Below are 18,988 nucleotides of genomic sequence, written 5' to 3' on the forward strand. Positions count from 1 at the left end.
TGGTAAGAAATTTGCATATTCATTAATGCACCAAAACAACCTGTGAGAATCTGAAGAAAATAATTGTCGATTCCAAGTTACCTTGACCTACTGAGGAAATCTGTAGACGAAGTAAAGGATTATTTACCGTAATTTCAATTTAGGTTTGTGCTTTTTAAATTACTTAAAACTTATATTTGAAAAAAATCTTTAAAATAGTGTATATTGACAACGTAACAAAACACAAATACATTGATTTCGACACACCTCACGGCGTTTGACCGCAGACGCCATTTTGTCTATAAAATACTATGGCATACAGGCTTACATCAAATTGATTGTATTATTTACTAATTATTTTTCCGTATGTAGATTGCATTTTATTCACTCTGCAGGTAAGAAATCCACATGAACGTCCGAGTAAATGAGTAATCATGTCAGATCATTAAGTTTCAAGTCCTTTAAGAAATAAAGGAAGCTTGTTTTGGCGGGTAGGACCATTTGTTTTCATAAGTTTTCGTCTGTACATTTGATAAGGTGTTAATAGTAATCAACAGGTAATTAACACCTTTCAATAACTAGATTAACGCCTTACAACAGACACTTTCTAATCGACTATGAATGTTGTCAATGATTAGATTGATTTTGTAATCGAGATCTACACAAAATAAATTATGAAAAAAGTAAATAATAAAAAATACCAGGTGTTATCAGGCGTGTAGCACGATTTGATACACATTTTAACTCGATTCAAATGTTGATTTATCAGTCTGTAAAGTGAATATGAAATATAATTTACTGAAACTACACGTACATGGAAATGTTATCAGGTCCGTTCGTTTTTGGCCACACAGTCCATACTGAAATACTGTCGCTGAACTAATTGCTATTTTTCTACCATGACGTCATTAGTAGACATTACACAGCAGGGTTATCTCCAAGACTAGTGAAATAAGTCCTGGACTCTTGAAAATCTGTCTGGACTCATCATTTTCAAACTGCGGTACTTATCGCTATTTTGAAATATGTCCCAGTCAGTAGTTGACCCTCTTGAACTTTTGACATCATACAATAATCACTTTTCCATTGTGGAGTCAGATATTTTCTAATATGATGTCAAAATTTTATGGGAACTTTTGTGATGTCCAGTATTGGCGGACAAATAGCGATAATGGGTAATGTGCATGATTGAATAATAAATAGAATTATATTTAGCAATAAATTATATATTTTCACTGTTCTTAACATGTCGTATCAACTATTTTAAAAGATGATTTAGCCTATTTTAATTTTTCTGTGTGAAAATGTATCAAGTTCTTTTGTTTTGGTCATTGAACAAACCTATCAAAGCTGTCTGCTTGTAATAAATTATTAAATGGAAGTGTGGATTGGACTTACATTGGTATTGCAGGGTAGTAATGCCCTGTATCGGTAGCGTCAAATAGTCATTTTCGATTACTTATTAGCGTCAAATTGGTTAAAATTTTACCATGATTCTTCAAAATATACATACAGTGGTTCTTCAGAGGTCTTAAATAACTTTCGTTACCGTCATTTTTAGAAAATATTTAAGGATATTCATCAAGATTAATCGATATTCTTATTGTCTAAAAGAAAATGGACATTTAATCGTCAGGCACCAAAAATTAATGTTAACGTTACTTGGTTCACAAAGCTTGACATTCCACATTTTTATACGATCTCACTAGTAAAATTATATTCGGTGTAAATTTTTTCTCAACTTTATTTAGTCACTTGAGAAAAATGTCAGAATATTTGCCTACAGACAGTGAGACTAGTAGTTGAAATAAACTTTGGTGCAGACTGGTTATTTAATAGTGTTTTGTTATTTTCTTTTCAGAATTTGGAGTTACGTTAATGTTTGTGAATATTGGCCCTATGACTGTGAGGACAGCCTACTTTGTGGGCTGTTGGCGAGATGAATAGGGTGGTGCAGGAGGGTGGTGGTGCATCAAAGACTAAAGATCTCACCAGTAGTGAAGGATCTAGTTCTGATAGTGATTCATCATCACAGTCAGATACAGAGTTCTCAATATCAAAGTCAGATAATTCACAGTTCAAGTTTAAAATATCTGCAAGGAGAAGGAGTTCAGCATCATCTTTCAAACTGTCTGACGAGGAAGATTACACTTTGCCCGAGGGGGCAGTCAGTAGTGATGTGAGTAAAATTTACTTTTTTTATTATCAGGAAAGTAAATTTTAAAATTTTGGATATGGAATGATATGTCAGTCGTAGAGTAATATGTCCTCCTGTAGTGTGTAACATTGGGAGCTAGTACGTTTAAAATACTATTCTGAGAGTATTGAATCTGTTTGTCGTGTACAGATGATTTCAGAGCCCTCTTCATCATCTTCAAAAGGTTATACAGTAAAGAATTGTGATGATTGATATACAAGATAAAACATGACAATAGCAAGACTGAATTGCACTTAAGTTTCAATGTTAATTTATTTTTCGTATGGCCATCCTTTTTCTAAAAACATTGATAGTTGGAAATTATTATTATTCTTTAGGCTTAATTGTTTTAGTTTTATTAAAGTGTTATGATCTTACATGTTATTCAAATTATTCCATGTTTAAATTTCAGGGATCTGCAAGGACATCATACTTTAAGTATGAAAGGAAGAAAAAAGTTGAGGACGGGGCATCAGCTTCTGGGATGTTCAATACGATGGGTTTGCCTAACACCTTGACTGAAGCAAGCAGTACAGCAGATGTTGATAAGTCCTTAAGTAGTAAGACAGGAGAACCAAGTAAACCTGAAACTATTAAAAATACTACACATGATCATCAAAAAGTAAGACCTGAAGCAGTTTCTGTTGAAAATTTATCTTCTAAAGTAGTGAACAATGCAGAAACTGATCTAACAAAGATAAGAGAGAAAACAAAATGTTTAGTCTTTGATAGATCCTCTTCAGTTGATAACAAGCAGTCTGATTCAGTAAGTAAGGAAAAAAGTATTATGAAAATTCACAGTAAATATGGTCCCACAACAGTAGATAATAGTGCAGACCATATAACATCAGGCTCACATGGCAATATATTTGAAAAAATATCTGCCCTCTCAACATCATCTTCGAATGGTCCACAGAAGGAATCAATGATGCAAGTTAAAAAACGAGGACCTGGTCGACCACCAAAATCAGGAAACAAGTCAAAACCCAATGTACCTCTGGTTTCAAAGAGAGGTTTTGGTAGACCAAGAAAAAGCACAGTTCATGCAGATGAACATTTGCCAAGTCAAGCAGTTCATGATCAGATGTTCAATATTGACAGTATTCAATCAAGTGTATCACCAGACAGTGGTATCCAATCTGTAAGTGGGTCACCTTTTGGTGTTGAAACTATAGAAAGTAGGGTTAGTTTAACATCAAATCAAAACAATAAAGTTTATCTGAGTAGTGTGCCATACAGCAGTAGATTGGGTATAGATGTGTCTGCCATACCAACAACAACATCAAGCGTATCACCCGCCTATTCTTCTTCATCTTCTGGTTCTAATATCAGGACAGAAAGTGAAAAGTCATTAGAACTCTTCTCTGGTGCTAATTATTCATCCTCATCTCCTGCTTCAAGTAGTTCACCATCTCCTGGAAAAAAGAAAGGGAGGGTTAGACCTCCAAAGCAAGCTGAATTTTTAAGGTTGCATAAAAGCAGTACGTTGCTTAATCAGGGAAAGGTGCCAACACAGATTGAATTACCAAAGTCATCAGAGGGGGTTGTAAATTTACCAGTGGAAATGCCTGAATTTACACCAGAAATGTTGACTTTAATGGGCCGGTCTCCAACAACTAACTTATTAGGAAAAGACCTTGTAAAGCCACAAGTGTTTAAAAATTTCATTGCCAAACAGATATCCAGTAAAGCAAAGGCATTTTTTGGAAGTGTGAAAAAGAGAGGACCAGGCAGACCCAAAGGTTCTAAAAATATTAAGAACAAATCTATAATGTTTAACAAGTTAGATGGCATAAAGAAAAAGAGAGGGCCTGGTCGACCACCAAAAGGTTCATGTTTTAAAATAAAAAGAGGACCAGGACGTCCAAAGGGATCCCCAAACAAAAAGACTTTGATTAAACTGCATGATCTTAAAAAGTATAAAAAGTCTTTTTTCCCAATGGACGTATACAATTTTAATTCTGCACCAGAATTCGGTACTATACCAGTTTTGCATGATGATGAGGAATATACTTACCACTGTGCTGGAGATATTCAGTCACGAATAAAACATATGAAATCAAAAACCAGTTTCATTAAAAAGGCCAAGTCCAAATATGGAAGTTTTTTCCATAAGGAAAAAATAAAGAAGAAAGGTAAACCCGGTAGACCTCCAGGCAGGCCAAGAAAGATTCAACCAGTTGTTGAAGAAAAAACAAAAGAGTCTCACAGTTTGAACAATTATAAAAAATTGTGTGAAGAAACTGATTTGGATTATATTATGCAAAGTGTCAATGATGTAACTTCAAACTTTCCAGACCCAAGTTTAGCAGATCATAATGAATTCAATTTGGAAGATGATTTAGATACAATAGTTCCCATTATTTCTTCTGAACCTCCTTTACACGAGGAAAGGGCTTTGCCTAAGATAAGAAAACCAAAACTCCATGTTATGATGAGAAAAGATAAACATAAAAAAAGGAAGAAGAAAAAAAATTATAGCACTCTACCACAAAAAAGTGGCATTTTTCAATGCAATAGGGTATATTTTCCCTCGAAGTTTAAACTAGCAAGTCCTAAATCTTCCTTAGGTCTTGTAGATAAATCTAGTAATCTTCGAACATCTAGAAGTTCACTAGAATCAAATGGCAGCACCAGTAGTGTTCAGAGTTCAACATTTGTTCCTCGGAAAAATATACTACGAAAAATGCAACTTAAAAGACGTAACAAGTTATTGCATTTCAAATCAAAGCACAAAAATATTGTTGACCCTGTGTTCATTTCTGACTTGGAATATGTTGTTGATAATTTTCATTTGCTTGCCATATCAAACCCCGAGAAAAACTTTATTCGTGTCAAACCAGGTGAAGTTCCTCTTCCCAGTATTTTTAAAATACCGATCATTAATGTAAGTAAAAAGAAAGAATTAAAATCAAACATGATGTTTGAAATTGAGAAAATTAAAAAATCGAAAACCATTCATAAAGACTTTAGTTATATTGAAAAGTGGATAAGAAATGAAAAGTTAAAAGGAATACGCAAGAAAAGCTTCTCAGAGGAACAATCTCCAACTAGCTCAGATGATTCTGTAATATGTAAACAGCAGTGTTTGCCTCCAAAGAAACGTCACAAACTGTTTAACACTGATGACCCATGTTATAGTGATGCCAGCTACGAGCAAGAAGATGGCTTTAGATCTCAAGAGAGGAAAAAGCCTGGAAGACCAAGGAAAAATCCGGTTCCTTTAGTCTCATTTAGACAAGGTGAATATGATTAAAAGTTTAAAATGAAAAAATAGAAAAGAATTACATGTAAAACAAATTGACTTCTATTTGAAGTCAGGCAGGTTTCATCTGACCTTCAACTTATTTTCATAGTTCATTGGTCAATGTTATTTTTTCTGATACTGTAAGCGAAATTACAGCCATTTTTAGCTCACCTGCCCCAAAGGCCAACATGACCATCACTTGTCGTCCGTCGTCATCCTGCGTTCGTAGTCTGTTGTCGTTAACTTTACAAAAATCTTCTCCTCTGAAACTACTGGGCCAAATTTAACCAAACTTGGCCAAAAACATCCTTGTTGTATCTAGTTTAAAAAATGTGTCCGATAACCAAGCCAACCAACCAAGATGGGCGCCATGGCTAAAAATAGAACATAGGGGTAAAATGTAGATTTTGGCTTATATCTCTGAAACAAAAGCATTTAGAGAAAATCTGACATGGGGTAAAATTGTTCATAAGAACAAGATCTATCTACCTTGAAATTTTCAGATGAATCAGACAACACGTTATTGGGTTGCTGCCCCCTGAATTGGTACTTTTAAGGAAATTTTGTCGTTTTTGGTTATCTTGAATATTATTATTGATAGAGATTTACTGTAAACAGCAATAATATTCAGCAAAATGATCAGTTGACCCCTTAAGGAGTTATTGCCCTTTATACTGTAGTCATTTTTTACCAATTTTTCGTAAATTTTTGTAATCTCCTCTGGAACTACATGTATTTTGTCAAATTTAACCAAACGTAGCCACAATCATTATTAGGATATCTTGTTAAAAAAATGTGTGTGGTGACCCGGCCAACCGACAAAGATGGCTGCCATGGCTAAAAATAGAACATAGGGGTAAAATGTAGATTTTGGCTTATAACTCTAGCATTTAGAGCCAATCTGATGAGGTAAAACTGTTTATCAGATCAATATTTATCTGCCCTGAAATTTTCAGATGAATTGAAGAACTGGTTGTTGGGTTGCTGCTCCCCAATTGGTAATTTTTAAAGAAATTTTGACGTTTTTGGTTATTATCTTGAATACTATTATAGATAGAGATAAGCTGTAAACAGCAAAGTAAATGTAAGATCTACAAATTAGTCAATATGACCAAAATGGTCAGTTGACCCCATAAGGAGTTGTTGCCCATTATAGTCAATTTTTAACAATTTTCACTAATTTGGTAAATTTTTGTAAATTTTTACAAAATATTTTCCTCTGTATCTAAAGGGCCAAGTTTATTATAGATAGAGACAATTGTAAGTACTAAGAATGTTCAGTAAAGTAAGATCTACAAACACATCACCATCAGCAATACACAATTTTGTCATGAATCCATCTGTGTCCTTTGTTTGATATGAACTTAGACCAAGGTGAGCAATACAGGCTCTTTAGACCCTCTAGTTTACTATATTTGGTGTACATGTTATCTGGCATGGTTCATCTTACTTTGACCTCATTTACATTTATCATAGACAATATAAGGAAAGTATATGTAATATTCGTAGTGAAACTTTCACTTTTACTTTATACAACATAAATTCACTCATATCATGATTAGGAAAGACATTTCAGCTTGTGCACTCTTGCTTTGTTTTAGATGTAATGGTAACCCTAAAAAAATTATGTTTACAGTGTCTGATATTATTTCACAGAAATCTTTACTGGAAAGAAAAGGCTCAGTCAGTGTGTGTACACATTTACTTCATGAAGACAGTTAAATAACTACATGTACATACAAAAAAACTATTTCTTAATCTTCAATTTGACTTTTTAATAGAACACATTTAAAAAAAAAGGTATATTTTAATATGTTTATTTAGACTTGACACTTTTGCAAGTGTTTTTAAGTGGTTGGTTGGTCAAAGTAACTATCCACCATATCAAGATTTCAACTTCTTTGAGAAAGAAGTGGACAAAATGAAAAATGGTTATGTACTGGTATTGTTTTCTACAAATTATTCATGCCACAAACATTGTCCAACTGAAAACTTAAAATTTTTATATTAAAAAAACCTTAAGATTTAGATGATAAATGCTTTAAAGTGAGTCTTGCTCATTCATTTTTACAGAGAAGAATAAAGGAAAGCAAATAGCGATTGTGACTCCTCATGTTTCAACTGACTTTGAAAAAAGCAAAAAGTTGACTAAGGTATTGGAAGAGGTGAAAGCTACAATAGTAGAACAGTCAGTCCTTGAGAACAAAGCAGCACTCGAAGTAAGTACTATTTTATCTTTGCCAAAAGAACCAGAAGAGGAGAACATTATTGTGGCAACAACTCAAACAAAGTGTTCAGAATGTGGACAACCAGGGCCAGTACAACCAAAGAGAAGGGGTAGAAAACCAAAACAATTGTCAGCGGAATCTAGTCTCAATACTTCTTCAGTTATTGCTACAAAAATCAAACGTAAACTCTTTAAAAAGCGTGGGGTAAGGAAAAGAAAAGTTGGAAGACCAAGAACTAAACATCTGACACAAGTGCTTAATATCAAACCTATTTTGTCAGATAATATTGTTGATGATGTTGAGTTACCATGTGTTAATTCTGAGATTGTGGAGAATGAATCTGAGTGCAATAAGACAACATATAATGAAACTATTGAATCTGTGATAAGAACTGTGTGTTCCGAGTCTGAACCCCTACCACCATTGAAAGACCAGGATAATGAAATTTTAGGACTTGATAGTGGAGATGAGGAACCAGTCAAAAAAAGACGAAGAAGTGCTAAAACCAGGTAAGATGTCTAAAGATGTTAAAGATTATTGTAAAAACTATTCTGAAAATATGTTGATGGTTCCTAAAAAGCATTTCACATGTGGTATTGGTCTACATGGTCTATGTTTAAAATTTGAGACCTTATTATTTAGGTTCTTATGGATTTTTTCCTTTAAAAAGAGAGCTGATATAAAACTGATATTGACGCACCAACTAAACAAAAGAAAAGCTGTAAGAAAACTAAGAGTAAGACCAATTTCATATAATTATATGTAAGTGTATATTATTACACCAGAAATTTTTTGAGTTAGAGAAATGGTTCATTTTAACATAATTGTTCAAGTTACCCTTTGCTAACACTCTGAAGTCAAAACCCATCCAAGATAGGGCGGTCTCATTAAATAGTACCCAGGGAAGGCACTTTTAAAGTTAGGTAATCACTAATAGAGAGCGCATTTGTTTCTAACCTAAACGATGTAAACGATTACGCGCGTAGTCGTTTAATCCATTTGTTTCTTACATTTTTGGTCAACGTTGACATCGTTCACATAAACGATGTACGCGCAAAATAGTCACGTAGTCATTGATCGTTTATCGTTGAGACCTGTAAACAATAAATTTGTTTCAGCATCTGTTTAAATATTTATGAGCACGTGTTGTTTTCACAAAGTCCTGGTTATTTATTTCCCGTACTTTTACCTGTTTGTTTACAGTGCGTGAGTGTAATCTATTTCTGTCTGACTACACGGGGTCGATAAAGTTTATTAAACAATGTATTTGTTTCTAGCAGCTTAACGTTTACTAAACGATAGTCATCGATGACAAAATTTCGGGTTAGAAACCAATGCACTCAGAATTTCACTTACATATATATATACACACAAAAGTAGGTTTATTTACATGATTTATGATCATGAGCTGCAGATGAAGTTTGATTACCTGATTGTACAATGTAAGGACATTTTGAAAAGTCAGTTCAAGTTTGTTGTATTATTAAGAAAAAACATATAAGTTGTCAGGATTTAGGACCTTGTTGTCTTGTATATATGGTACTCAGTGAAAGTAGGTATGTAAATGGAAAGTCAGCATTGTTAGACAGTTCATTTGGCAATGCATTCATGTATTTGTAATATTTTCAGATTTTATTTTTCATGTGAAAAGACATTTTTGTTCAGTTATTGAAAATTGTATAAGATTTATATTACATTTAGATTTTTTTTGTGCATTAGTTGAAATGGAAAAGATCTGTATTTAGATTTTGTAACAGTTGTAACATTTGAGTCAGAGTATAAATATAAAATTTGAGATAATTGGAAGATTTGAGTCAGACTGTCAATGACTGTCATTGGTTAAATATAAAACTGATCTGATTTGTAGTAGAGTCTGGAAATGTATGGCCTAATGAAATTTCCTCTTTATTATTCATCATTGATGACTAAATCTTGTTATTCATAAATTCAATCATAATTTGTGGCTTAAATTGTTTCCATAGACTAATTTATTGCTTTTTGTCAGCCAAGAAAGGGGAAAAAAGTTGGTGAATAATTCCAAATTGATCCAACTATTAACTGCTGCCCAAGCAAACACATTGATTAAGTTGATGTTTCATTTCCCATCACAAATACGACTAAATTTACTTCTGCTTTGGATTGATTTTCTATAGAGAAAAAAGTATAAACTTATTATTGATTAATGAGAGAAAAGCTTACACATTTTGTGCTATTAAGTTGATTGTTAAATTGGAAGAGCATTTAAATGATTTATAGATGTGTTTCCTCCTATGCTTTTGTTAAGCAATGATCACAGAATAATAAATTGATTATATGGTAAAAATAGAATCACAGAATAGGGCTAGCAATGAAATAAAAAAAAATATCAAGGAAAATTCTAAGCGGAAAGTCACTCAGCAAATGACAAAATCAAAAGCTCAAGCACATCACTATAAGCTTATTGTTCTCCTTTTGGATCCACTCTTACTGATAGATGACAATCATTTTCACTTAATTAATAATTTATACTGCTGAAGTAATAAAAATTACAAATCTGCATACACAGTGTAAGGAGTATTTCTCTTTGGAGAAAGAAACTTTTAGAAAGAATTTTTATGCCCCAGCTGTAAGTACTACCTTTGTTGATCTCCAAATTGGTTTCCATTCTCTAACTGCAGTTTGCATCAACCCAAAGTTATGAAATCTTTACACAATGCTTATTACCACAAAATACAGCAAAAAATAAATTGGAGGGGCATCATTACTTTTCAAGAGTTATGCCCTTTTTACAAATTGAAAAATTGGTGAGCCAATGATTTTTGTCGAGCCTTCGACTTTGGTCAAAAAAGCGAGATATAGCGACCCTACATTCCGTGGGTGTTATCATCAAATGTGGTTAAAGTTTTTAAAATTTATATAACTTTCTTAAACTATCCTGGATTTCCACCAAACTTGGACAGTAACTTGTTTATGATCATAAGGCATGTAAGATAGTATCAAGAAGTAATATTTTACTTATAAATGGACTTAGTTTTTCTGCCAATTAACATTACATTCACTCTGTGGTTAAAGTTTTTAAAATTTTAATAACTTTTTTAAACTATCCTGGATTTCTACTAAACTTGGACAGAAGCTTTTTTATGATCAAAAGATAGTATCCAGAAATAAATTTTGTTAAAAAAAAAAACCATTACTATCATGACTATCATTTTGGTGATTATTTTCGAGACCCTATCCCCTAGGTTTATGGTCCAGCAGCTGATTATTGCTTTTTTTCAAATTTATATATATAAGGGTTATCTCTGTCAACAGTTTATTAAAAAAGAAATTAAAAGAAGATAATTTGTCTACCAAAAAAACAACAAAGCCTGATTGAATATATGACTGAACAAGGAAAGAAATTTGTTAAACTGCAAACACATATGTAATTATCTTATTTACAGTGTTACAAGTGCTGATGTATTGAAAGAGGACAGTCAAATCAAGAAAACAGATGGGCTTCCAAAGAAGAAAAATTACCAGAAAGCTGGACTGTATTCAAATGCCTATAAAGAGGATGAGGAGTAAGTACCCATAGTCATATCAAATAAGTTTTAGTAACATATTTGTTTAGGGATTGAGTGTTGAGATCTCCTCCGGGTGCTGGAGTTTCCACCTATTAGTGGCCTTCGGCCTTTGTTGTCTCTTTGACACATTCCCCATGTCCATTCTCAATTTTATTTAGCATGAGTTGTCTTGTTTAATCTAATCTAGCCAGTTCTCCAAATTTGTCAAATTATGTGGCAATCATATTTTCTGGCTTCTGGAAAACTTTGCCTGACAGAGGCAAAATTAGACTGTCAGATTCTTTGGTCAGGTAAAGTTTATGAAGACTAAGCTAGCTGAAGGAAGCATCTATCCCTCTCAAATTAAGCAGATGTTTTCTCAAATTTTTGTTCTCGCAATAACTTCGTATGGCAACCATGAGATTACCAAGTAAAACCTTGTCACACCAGGTGTTCTATTTTGGTTGTGTTTTGTTGCATGAATGACTCTTGACTTTCTTGTTGCAATAATTATTAATTCCAATGAAGTAGAACATTTTAGTTGACCTCAATGAAGTAGAGGGATAAATTTTGGTGTAAATGCCCTTGACGTCAATGTGCATACCTCTTCCACAGCCAGTAATCTGATCATCTTGTAAAATTGTACTTTGAGTTACAAGAATAATGTTTTATTTACCTTATTTAATGATTAAATGACTGTAAAAATCAGTAATTTTAATTTGATAAATGTCCTTATGACGAGTTCGAGATTGCTTTTACCTCTAACATCTTTTTATCATGGAATTTGCTTTGACTTTTTGAAATAAGTGTGCACTCCATATATTGGATATATGGTTATTAATGACATAGACTGGGTTTAATTGGGATAAAAAAGCTATTGACACATCAGACTTTTCTAAAGCAGATAGACTGAATTTATGGAATTAGTTGGAGAATGAATAGAATAGAATTAAATATGAAAATAAAAAAGTTATAAAAGTGGGGAAAAAAGGAATTAGTCATTGCATGTTGTACAACTGTTAATATGAGATCTTAAAAAGATAAATGCTAGGATTATTTCCTTTCTTGTTAAGTCAGAAATTAACTCAGTGGAGTAGTTTGTGTGCTAATACATCATATTAAAAAAAAAGATGGAGAATACATTCCAAATGCATGTGAAAATATAAGATGTGTAATTGAATTAATTATCAAGTATTTAACTCCTACTTTATAAATCAGCAGTATGATCTACAGTTAACTCCTACTATTTGAATCAGCAGTATGATCTACAGCGTGCACACACATTTCAAGACATGAAAACTATCAGGTTAAAACCCATTTATACATCAAATGTGATAAAAATTATTTGGTGCATTGGGTTTTCAGCTTTATACAAATGTATAGAAGTTTTCACAGCACTGGAAGTTTGATTACACAAGAAAAGTGGACATTGACATTGTAGACCGTACAAAAAAAACCCACAATGTATTGCCTGATTTAAGCTAAAATGCACTAAACAGTGCTTTCCTGTTGCTAATGCTACTTGCTTCATCATTGTGCAAATCAGGTCTAGTAATGGCTCCACCATTGTTGAAAGCAGGTCTAGTAAAGGCTCCACTTCATCAGTCTGTTTTCTCAAATTCTTTTGTAGATAACTTTTTGAAAAACTTTTCATGGCTTTTTTTTCAAGGGAAAGATTTATTTTTAGTCTGAACCTTGATAATGTTGAGTTGTAGTGTGGTAGCAATTTTACATCTTTTGCTTACGTGATGACTGTGGGATTGACAGCTTTTCATACTCTATGGACAGTCGTCGATTGTTGAAGACTGGAAAACCTTTACAAACTGTTTTGATTGATTTATTTGTCAAATTGAATGCAACCCAACATATCTCTTTATTCATATTAAGATAAGGAAAGTTTGCATGTACATCCTTCCTAAATTTTATTTCTTGGCTTAAAGTTGTTTAATTTTCAGAAGAGGAAGTTAATATGATCAAGTTGAAACATTTTATGTTTCATTTGGGAATTCCGTTCATTTCCATTTCTATAATGGTAGATTCTAAAGTGCAATCAACAACAGTATTGGATTTGCTGGGATGTTTTTTATTACCAGCAATAAAAGGTGAACATTGATTGTGGAAGACAAAATTATTCTAACTGAAAAAGGAAATTAGCGTACATTATTGTGGGTCAATATCTTGATTAGACAAAAGAAAAACGATTTGATTTAATTTAATATGGCATTAGCTGATGGATACCTGAAAGATATTATTGTATTGATTATTTAAACTGTTGCAGTTCAGCTGTAATTGAATTTACTGGAATCAGGTTACAGTTAAATTATAGGATTTTCTTCCTTCAGATCATGGCTATTTATTGTCATCTTGTTTTTTATTGAGTTTGAAAGCTATTGCTAATGGCCAACTGCCATATGTTTTGACACGCTTTTGAAAATGGATGCTAAATTTCAATTAATTCTTTGGCAAATATGACGATTTTAAATGAATTTTAATATTCCTTATTGACATTTTTGGCATTCAATTTTCTGATATATTTCTTTGTTCTGTTTGAAATTAGTTGTAAGGCAGGTGACCAGGGACATGGGTAGGAGAAAGCTGTCATTTCATTTGTAAAGTCTACCTATTAAAATGATGTGCTTGAGCAAACAATCGATACCCCTCATAAAATTTGTTTGTGGGAAAACCACAAATGGAATGTGTTTATAAGATTTTAAAATGGTTATAATTTGAGAGGTTTACTATCTCATTGTAAGAAGATTATACAGGATATCAGATAGACATATCAATCAGTTCTTTTGGTTACTACTGACTTTCTACTTAAATAAACTTTTCTCTGTAATCTAATTCAATTTTAAATAGTTATTTGTTGATTCAGTGTCATAACTTTGATAAAACTGTGTACTCTTGTAACTTGCACCTGTAGGTTTTAATTAATGTTTAATAATAATGTAAGAAAGAAAAGTGGCATCGATTTAAATGATCAACCGAAAGATGACACTGCTTCATTGAAAGTGCATAATTGTGTTAAAATGCAGCGATTACATAAGTTAGAATAAGGATTGGTTATTTATAATGTTTTTACACTGTCTAATCTAGCCCACCCTCTCAATTTTAAGGAATACTGAAAATAATTAGCTAAGTGCGCATTAGTTTCACTGTCTGTAGTTAGCCCATTAATTACATTTGCACTGGAAGATTTATCACACTATCAATTGAACACACTTGTATCAATGTTATGTCAGAAAACACTAAGCAGTGATTAGATTGAGAAATTATAGGCCTATTACATTACTAGGATAACTATATAGACTTGATAGATGCTGAGCCAAGGGAGATTCTAATTTGTTGTGATAGCTTTTATACCAGATTTGTTTTGTTTGTTTTGATGGTATCAGACAGGCAAATAAAATCTCATCAAATTCCATCTTATCTGAGTTTGTGTTAGAGAAGGTTAATATAATGGCCAATTAAATGAGGCTCTTCATGAATAGAGTGTTAACAGAGTTGTTGAAAGAAAGAGCAGGTCCTTAATTAGGATAAAGTGACATGTCAAATGAAGAAAGAATTCTAGTAAGACTCTTTCCTCTTGTTCATGTTGCTAACATATTCAACGTTATATCATTATATTAAAGTTGTTCCTTGTCAATTGTAATAAAGCAATCCATTGCTGGGTAGAAACACTCTGAAATGTTTTATTGTTAGATCTTTAATGCTACTCATGTAAACACAGATTAAGGATTATTAAGAATACTTTGGTGTGTGTGAATGTATGTCTGTTTGAATTATTATCAGTCAGTATTGCATTGCCATTCTTTGTACCAGGATATCAGAGTTTATTACATGAATTCCAAATCTTTAAAAGGGGGAAACTAAGGCATACATAAACTATTGTGTAACGTAATCCCTCATCTTGAAGGAAGAAAATAAATGAATAATGTATGACAGTTTAATATAAACTCTTCAGTTAGTAGCTTCTGTTATCTTTGATGCCCTCACGAACCACACTTTATACATATTTACTAAAGACAGCCCTCACGAACCACACTTTATACATATAAGACATTCCATATTAAAAGTAACTAGTGTGAAGTATTTCCGTCTTTGTATTTTGGTTCCTTTCCAATTACATCTCATGTGTTTGTATTGTATCCATGATATTACTAATTTAATAGCCATAAAGCTAAGATATGAAAAGACTTGTCAATTCATTTAGCTGTCTCTCCTTGCCAGTACTCAATATTACTATTATATTAATCATTCACCTTCTGTGTAAATAGAAACCTGATATCATTGGTGTTCAAATGAAAAGAAATTAAAATTCAATGTCAAATTTATAGATAACCTCAACAACTATAGGATTACTGTTTTATTTTATCCCCTACTTTATATTGTCATTTAGTGAGGGTCTTATGGAGAACTTAGCTGCTACTGTGTAATATCTTAATTTCTCTTATTTCATTTGTCAGAGCTCATGCTGGATTTAATAGCTTTTCTCTACGGTGTACATGTACCTACATTTATTGTCAAGACTCTGTTTGTGTAGTTATTTTACATGCCCGATACAACCTCATTCATGTTTTATTCATTGTAGAATACTTCAATTTATTTCCATTTGTTTAGAAACAGAAATATATTGTAATTTAAAGCCAATTTATTTTACATTTGCCTAATCAATTTTAGGATACTATTAAATTCATGATTTACATCAAATATTTATTTAGCGTGACAAATGAATTCTAAATTGGTTGAATGACACCATTTTTTTAAATTGGATTTTTTCATTAGACATCTTTTCCAGGTCAAAAGTTCAAACTACAATGTTAGTGTAAATCCAGATATTGTGAGAGAGAAAAAATTAGGAAAAAATATCCATTTGTTAAGCTGCCTTTATTTTGTATTGGATATATCTTAAACAACTTGAGTTTGGTTAACTGTGTTGTTGGGTTGCTGTTTAATTTTTGTTTGCCCCACATCTCCTTTCAATCATTATGTACAGTCACAGCACTCAACCAGAGGCCCACCTGCCCTGGCTTATAAAATTATCTTAGCTATATAATAGACCCTTACCTAAATTTTTGTAAAATTCAGGTTTTGGCCTATCGATTCAAACATGTATCTTGAAGGCTGTATATATTAATGTAATATAGCTTTAATATCTGAGTTAAAAATAATAAGGTGACCAACATTTTAGAAGTTCAATAGAAAGGTACAACAGTTTTATTACAGCAGGTGTCAAACTGTAGCCTTCCCCTTTAAAATAATTATTTGAAATGTAACAATGGGAATGACTTCTCTTTTTGATGGAGCATATGGGTGCAGAGCTATTCACTTCACAACAAAACAAACTACAGTCAAGTCCAAGATATGATCTTTAGGTTAGGGTCATTGAGTAGGTCAAAATAGTCTTAATTTTCTTTTTACTGATAGAGGTCATGAATTTTGAACAAAGAGAAATGTTTGGTGTAAGTTTGTGGGAAAGGTTAACAGATTTGAACTGAAAGACATTTGTTTTGTAAGAGGGATTATATATCCAGGCTGATAGAATGATGATGTCCACGGTAAAGAAGGTTATCATTCAAATCTCACTGTGTCTTACTTTTGATGTTTATTTATCAATCACTACATTTCTTATCTGATATTTTGGTAAAGATTAATCCGTAAAATTGATAAGATGTTTAGAAAACTAGAGGGGATTTTACTCCCCTTCATAATAAACACTGTTTAAATAGCTTATAAAAGTACCTTCTTTGTCAAATAGGTTGTGGTCAACCACAGTACTGCCTTTAGTCATATAGACAAATATCTCCAATAATAAGTAAATACTTGAGACAGAATACGATAATAAAGTGTCTGATTTACACTGATGAAGTTAATGGAGAGTGACAGTTTGATTCTGTCTTGGACTCTTGGTATATGATTGAAGCACAATCTTGTAAATTTTAATGACAATTCATTGAGATTTTGATACTTGATAGAAACATCACTTTTCTGTATGACTGTTTGATTCTGTCTTGGTATATGATTGAAGCACAATCTTGTAATTCATTGAGATTTCGTTACTTGATAGAAACATTTGGATTTTCCTTTTCTAAATGCTGTAACTATCATTATCTTATGTGTCAGTTTTGTCATTGTTATTTCTTTACAATGATTAGTGCCAATCTATTTTCACCAAAGATTACTTTCCATGCAGAGCTGATGAAATATTTATCACTACAGAAGTAATTAGCGGTGATAATGACTCAGTCCAAATAATTGTTATTTTACTAGATAATCATAGGATGTTATGCTTTGATGTATACCCTTCCAATCTTGACAAATGTTACCTAAATTGATTTAACATTCGGGGCTCCAGAAGAAACAGAACAACATGTTGACAATTCTAGCTGATAAAGATCCAATTTTGCACATAATTAAATTGTAGATTTAATATTAGCTATTTGATGAATTTAATGTAAACATTGTTAAATCTCTGAGGGACTTAATTGAAGCTGTTATTATTGATTTGAGAGAAAACTGCAGTAGTGGAAATTGATTTTAATTGGAAATTGAGGACTTCATTTCTTCTGTTACATGATGTTGCAATTATAGAATGACGAGTAAGGGTCTTTTGGGGTTGTTAAGATGACTCTCATGTTATTAAATTCCATCATATGGCTTTTGTGTTTTATGGTTTCAGCATATATATGGCAATGTTTTGATTTAATTAGAAGTATTATCAATATAATTGGTACCGTTGCTTTAAATAGAACTGTATTGATGTCATCTAAAATACCGGTATGTAGGACATCCTTGATTCACAGATCTTAGAGAAAATGTAGTTCTATTCTACTTCTAAGCGTTAAAAGGTCTGATGGCATCTGTTGCAATTTGTTATATATGTACACCCTATTTTTAAAAGGAATGTTAACATTAATTTAGCTATAAAGTTAATTTGATGTTTAAGAAGCAATCTATAAACTTGTCACATTTCAACCTGCAACAATAGAAGATCAATGTATTCATTTGAAAGAGAGAAAAAATAACTTTAGATTTTCATTGTGATAATAAACCAACATGTCACATTCACAATTGGTATCATAAGTAGTAAAAAGGTCAAACTGTGAAAGAATGATTTACAGTTTCACAGTTTTTCAAAAAATTTTGCTGAAATAGTACATTTTAACTTTATTGTAACATTTTGTATTTTTTCTGTTTGCAGACCAAGGAAGAAGACAGGAAGTTCACAGAGAAACAGAGAAAAGGTTGGGTGTCTACTGTCAGCTCCGCTCCATGTGGGCAAATATCGTCGTGAGGCGATGACAGATTTCTTACTACCATACGATATTTGGTGGCTACATGTTAAAGACCTGGTAAATCCAGTGCTTCAACAAACTGTCGCTTTCCTATCTACAGCCACTTTTCACTGTGTCAAACAAATTCTCTTCAAAATATCTTCTGTTCTGTCATGTTTTTCAAATTCTCTCAACTATTTCTGTGTTTTAGATCATTTTTGGTTGTAAATGTGCACATAGGAACTAGCATAATTCTTATTATGTTCAAAATGATTTTTCAGGAAATTTTGAATGTTAAAATTGATTGTAAAGCTCCTTTGTGGTCATTTACACAACGAAATATGTCACTTAATACAAATGTGTACATAGTTTTTGTCGAGCCTGCAACTTTTGTTGCAGAAAGCTTGACATAGGGATAGTGATCCGGCGGCGGCGGCTGCGGTGTTAGCTAACTTCTTAAAAGCTTTATATTTTAGAAGGTGGAAGACCTGGATGCTTCATACTTTGTATATAGATGCCTCATGTTACGAAGTTTCCGT

General features: G+C 32.4%; 1 protein-coding gene across 3 annotated transcripts in view; it reads left to right on the plus strand.

Moving 5' to 3' along the window:
* The first annotated feature begins 24 nt into the window (after positions 1-24).
* LOC139518882 (histone-lysine N-methyltransferase ash1-like) overlaps positions 25-18,988 on the plus strand; it is a 43,138-nt gene continuing 24,174 nt past the window's right edge. The window contains exons 1-6 of one of the 3 annotated variants that reach the window (XM_071310549.1): positions 25-143; positions 1,841-2,158; positions 2,589-5,418; positions 7,497-8,160; positions 11,074-11,193; positions 18,377-18,527. In XM_071310549.1, the coding sequence (XP_071166650.1) occupies positions 1,919-2,158; positions 2,589-5,418; positions 7,497-8,160; positions 11,074-11,193; positions 18,377-18,527 (4,005 nt within the window). In that variant the 5' untranslated portion in view covers positions 25-143; positions 1,841-1,918. Of the gene's footprint in view, positions 144-242; positions 375-1,840; positions 2,159-2,588; positions 5,419-7,496; positions 8,161-11,073; positions 11,194-18,376; positions 18,528-18,988 lie in introns of those variants that run through there. The other 2 variants (XM_071310548.1, XM_071310550.1) reach the window with 2 other exon arrangements.

Source organism: Mytilus edulis, chromosome 4, assembly GCF_963676685.1.
Source record: "Mytilus edulis chromosome 4, xbMytEdul2.2, whole genome shotgun sequence".
Classification (NCBI taxonomy): Eukaryota; Metazoa; Mollusca; class Bivalvia; order Mytilida; family Mytilidae; genus Mytilus; species Mytilus edulis.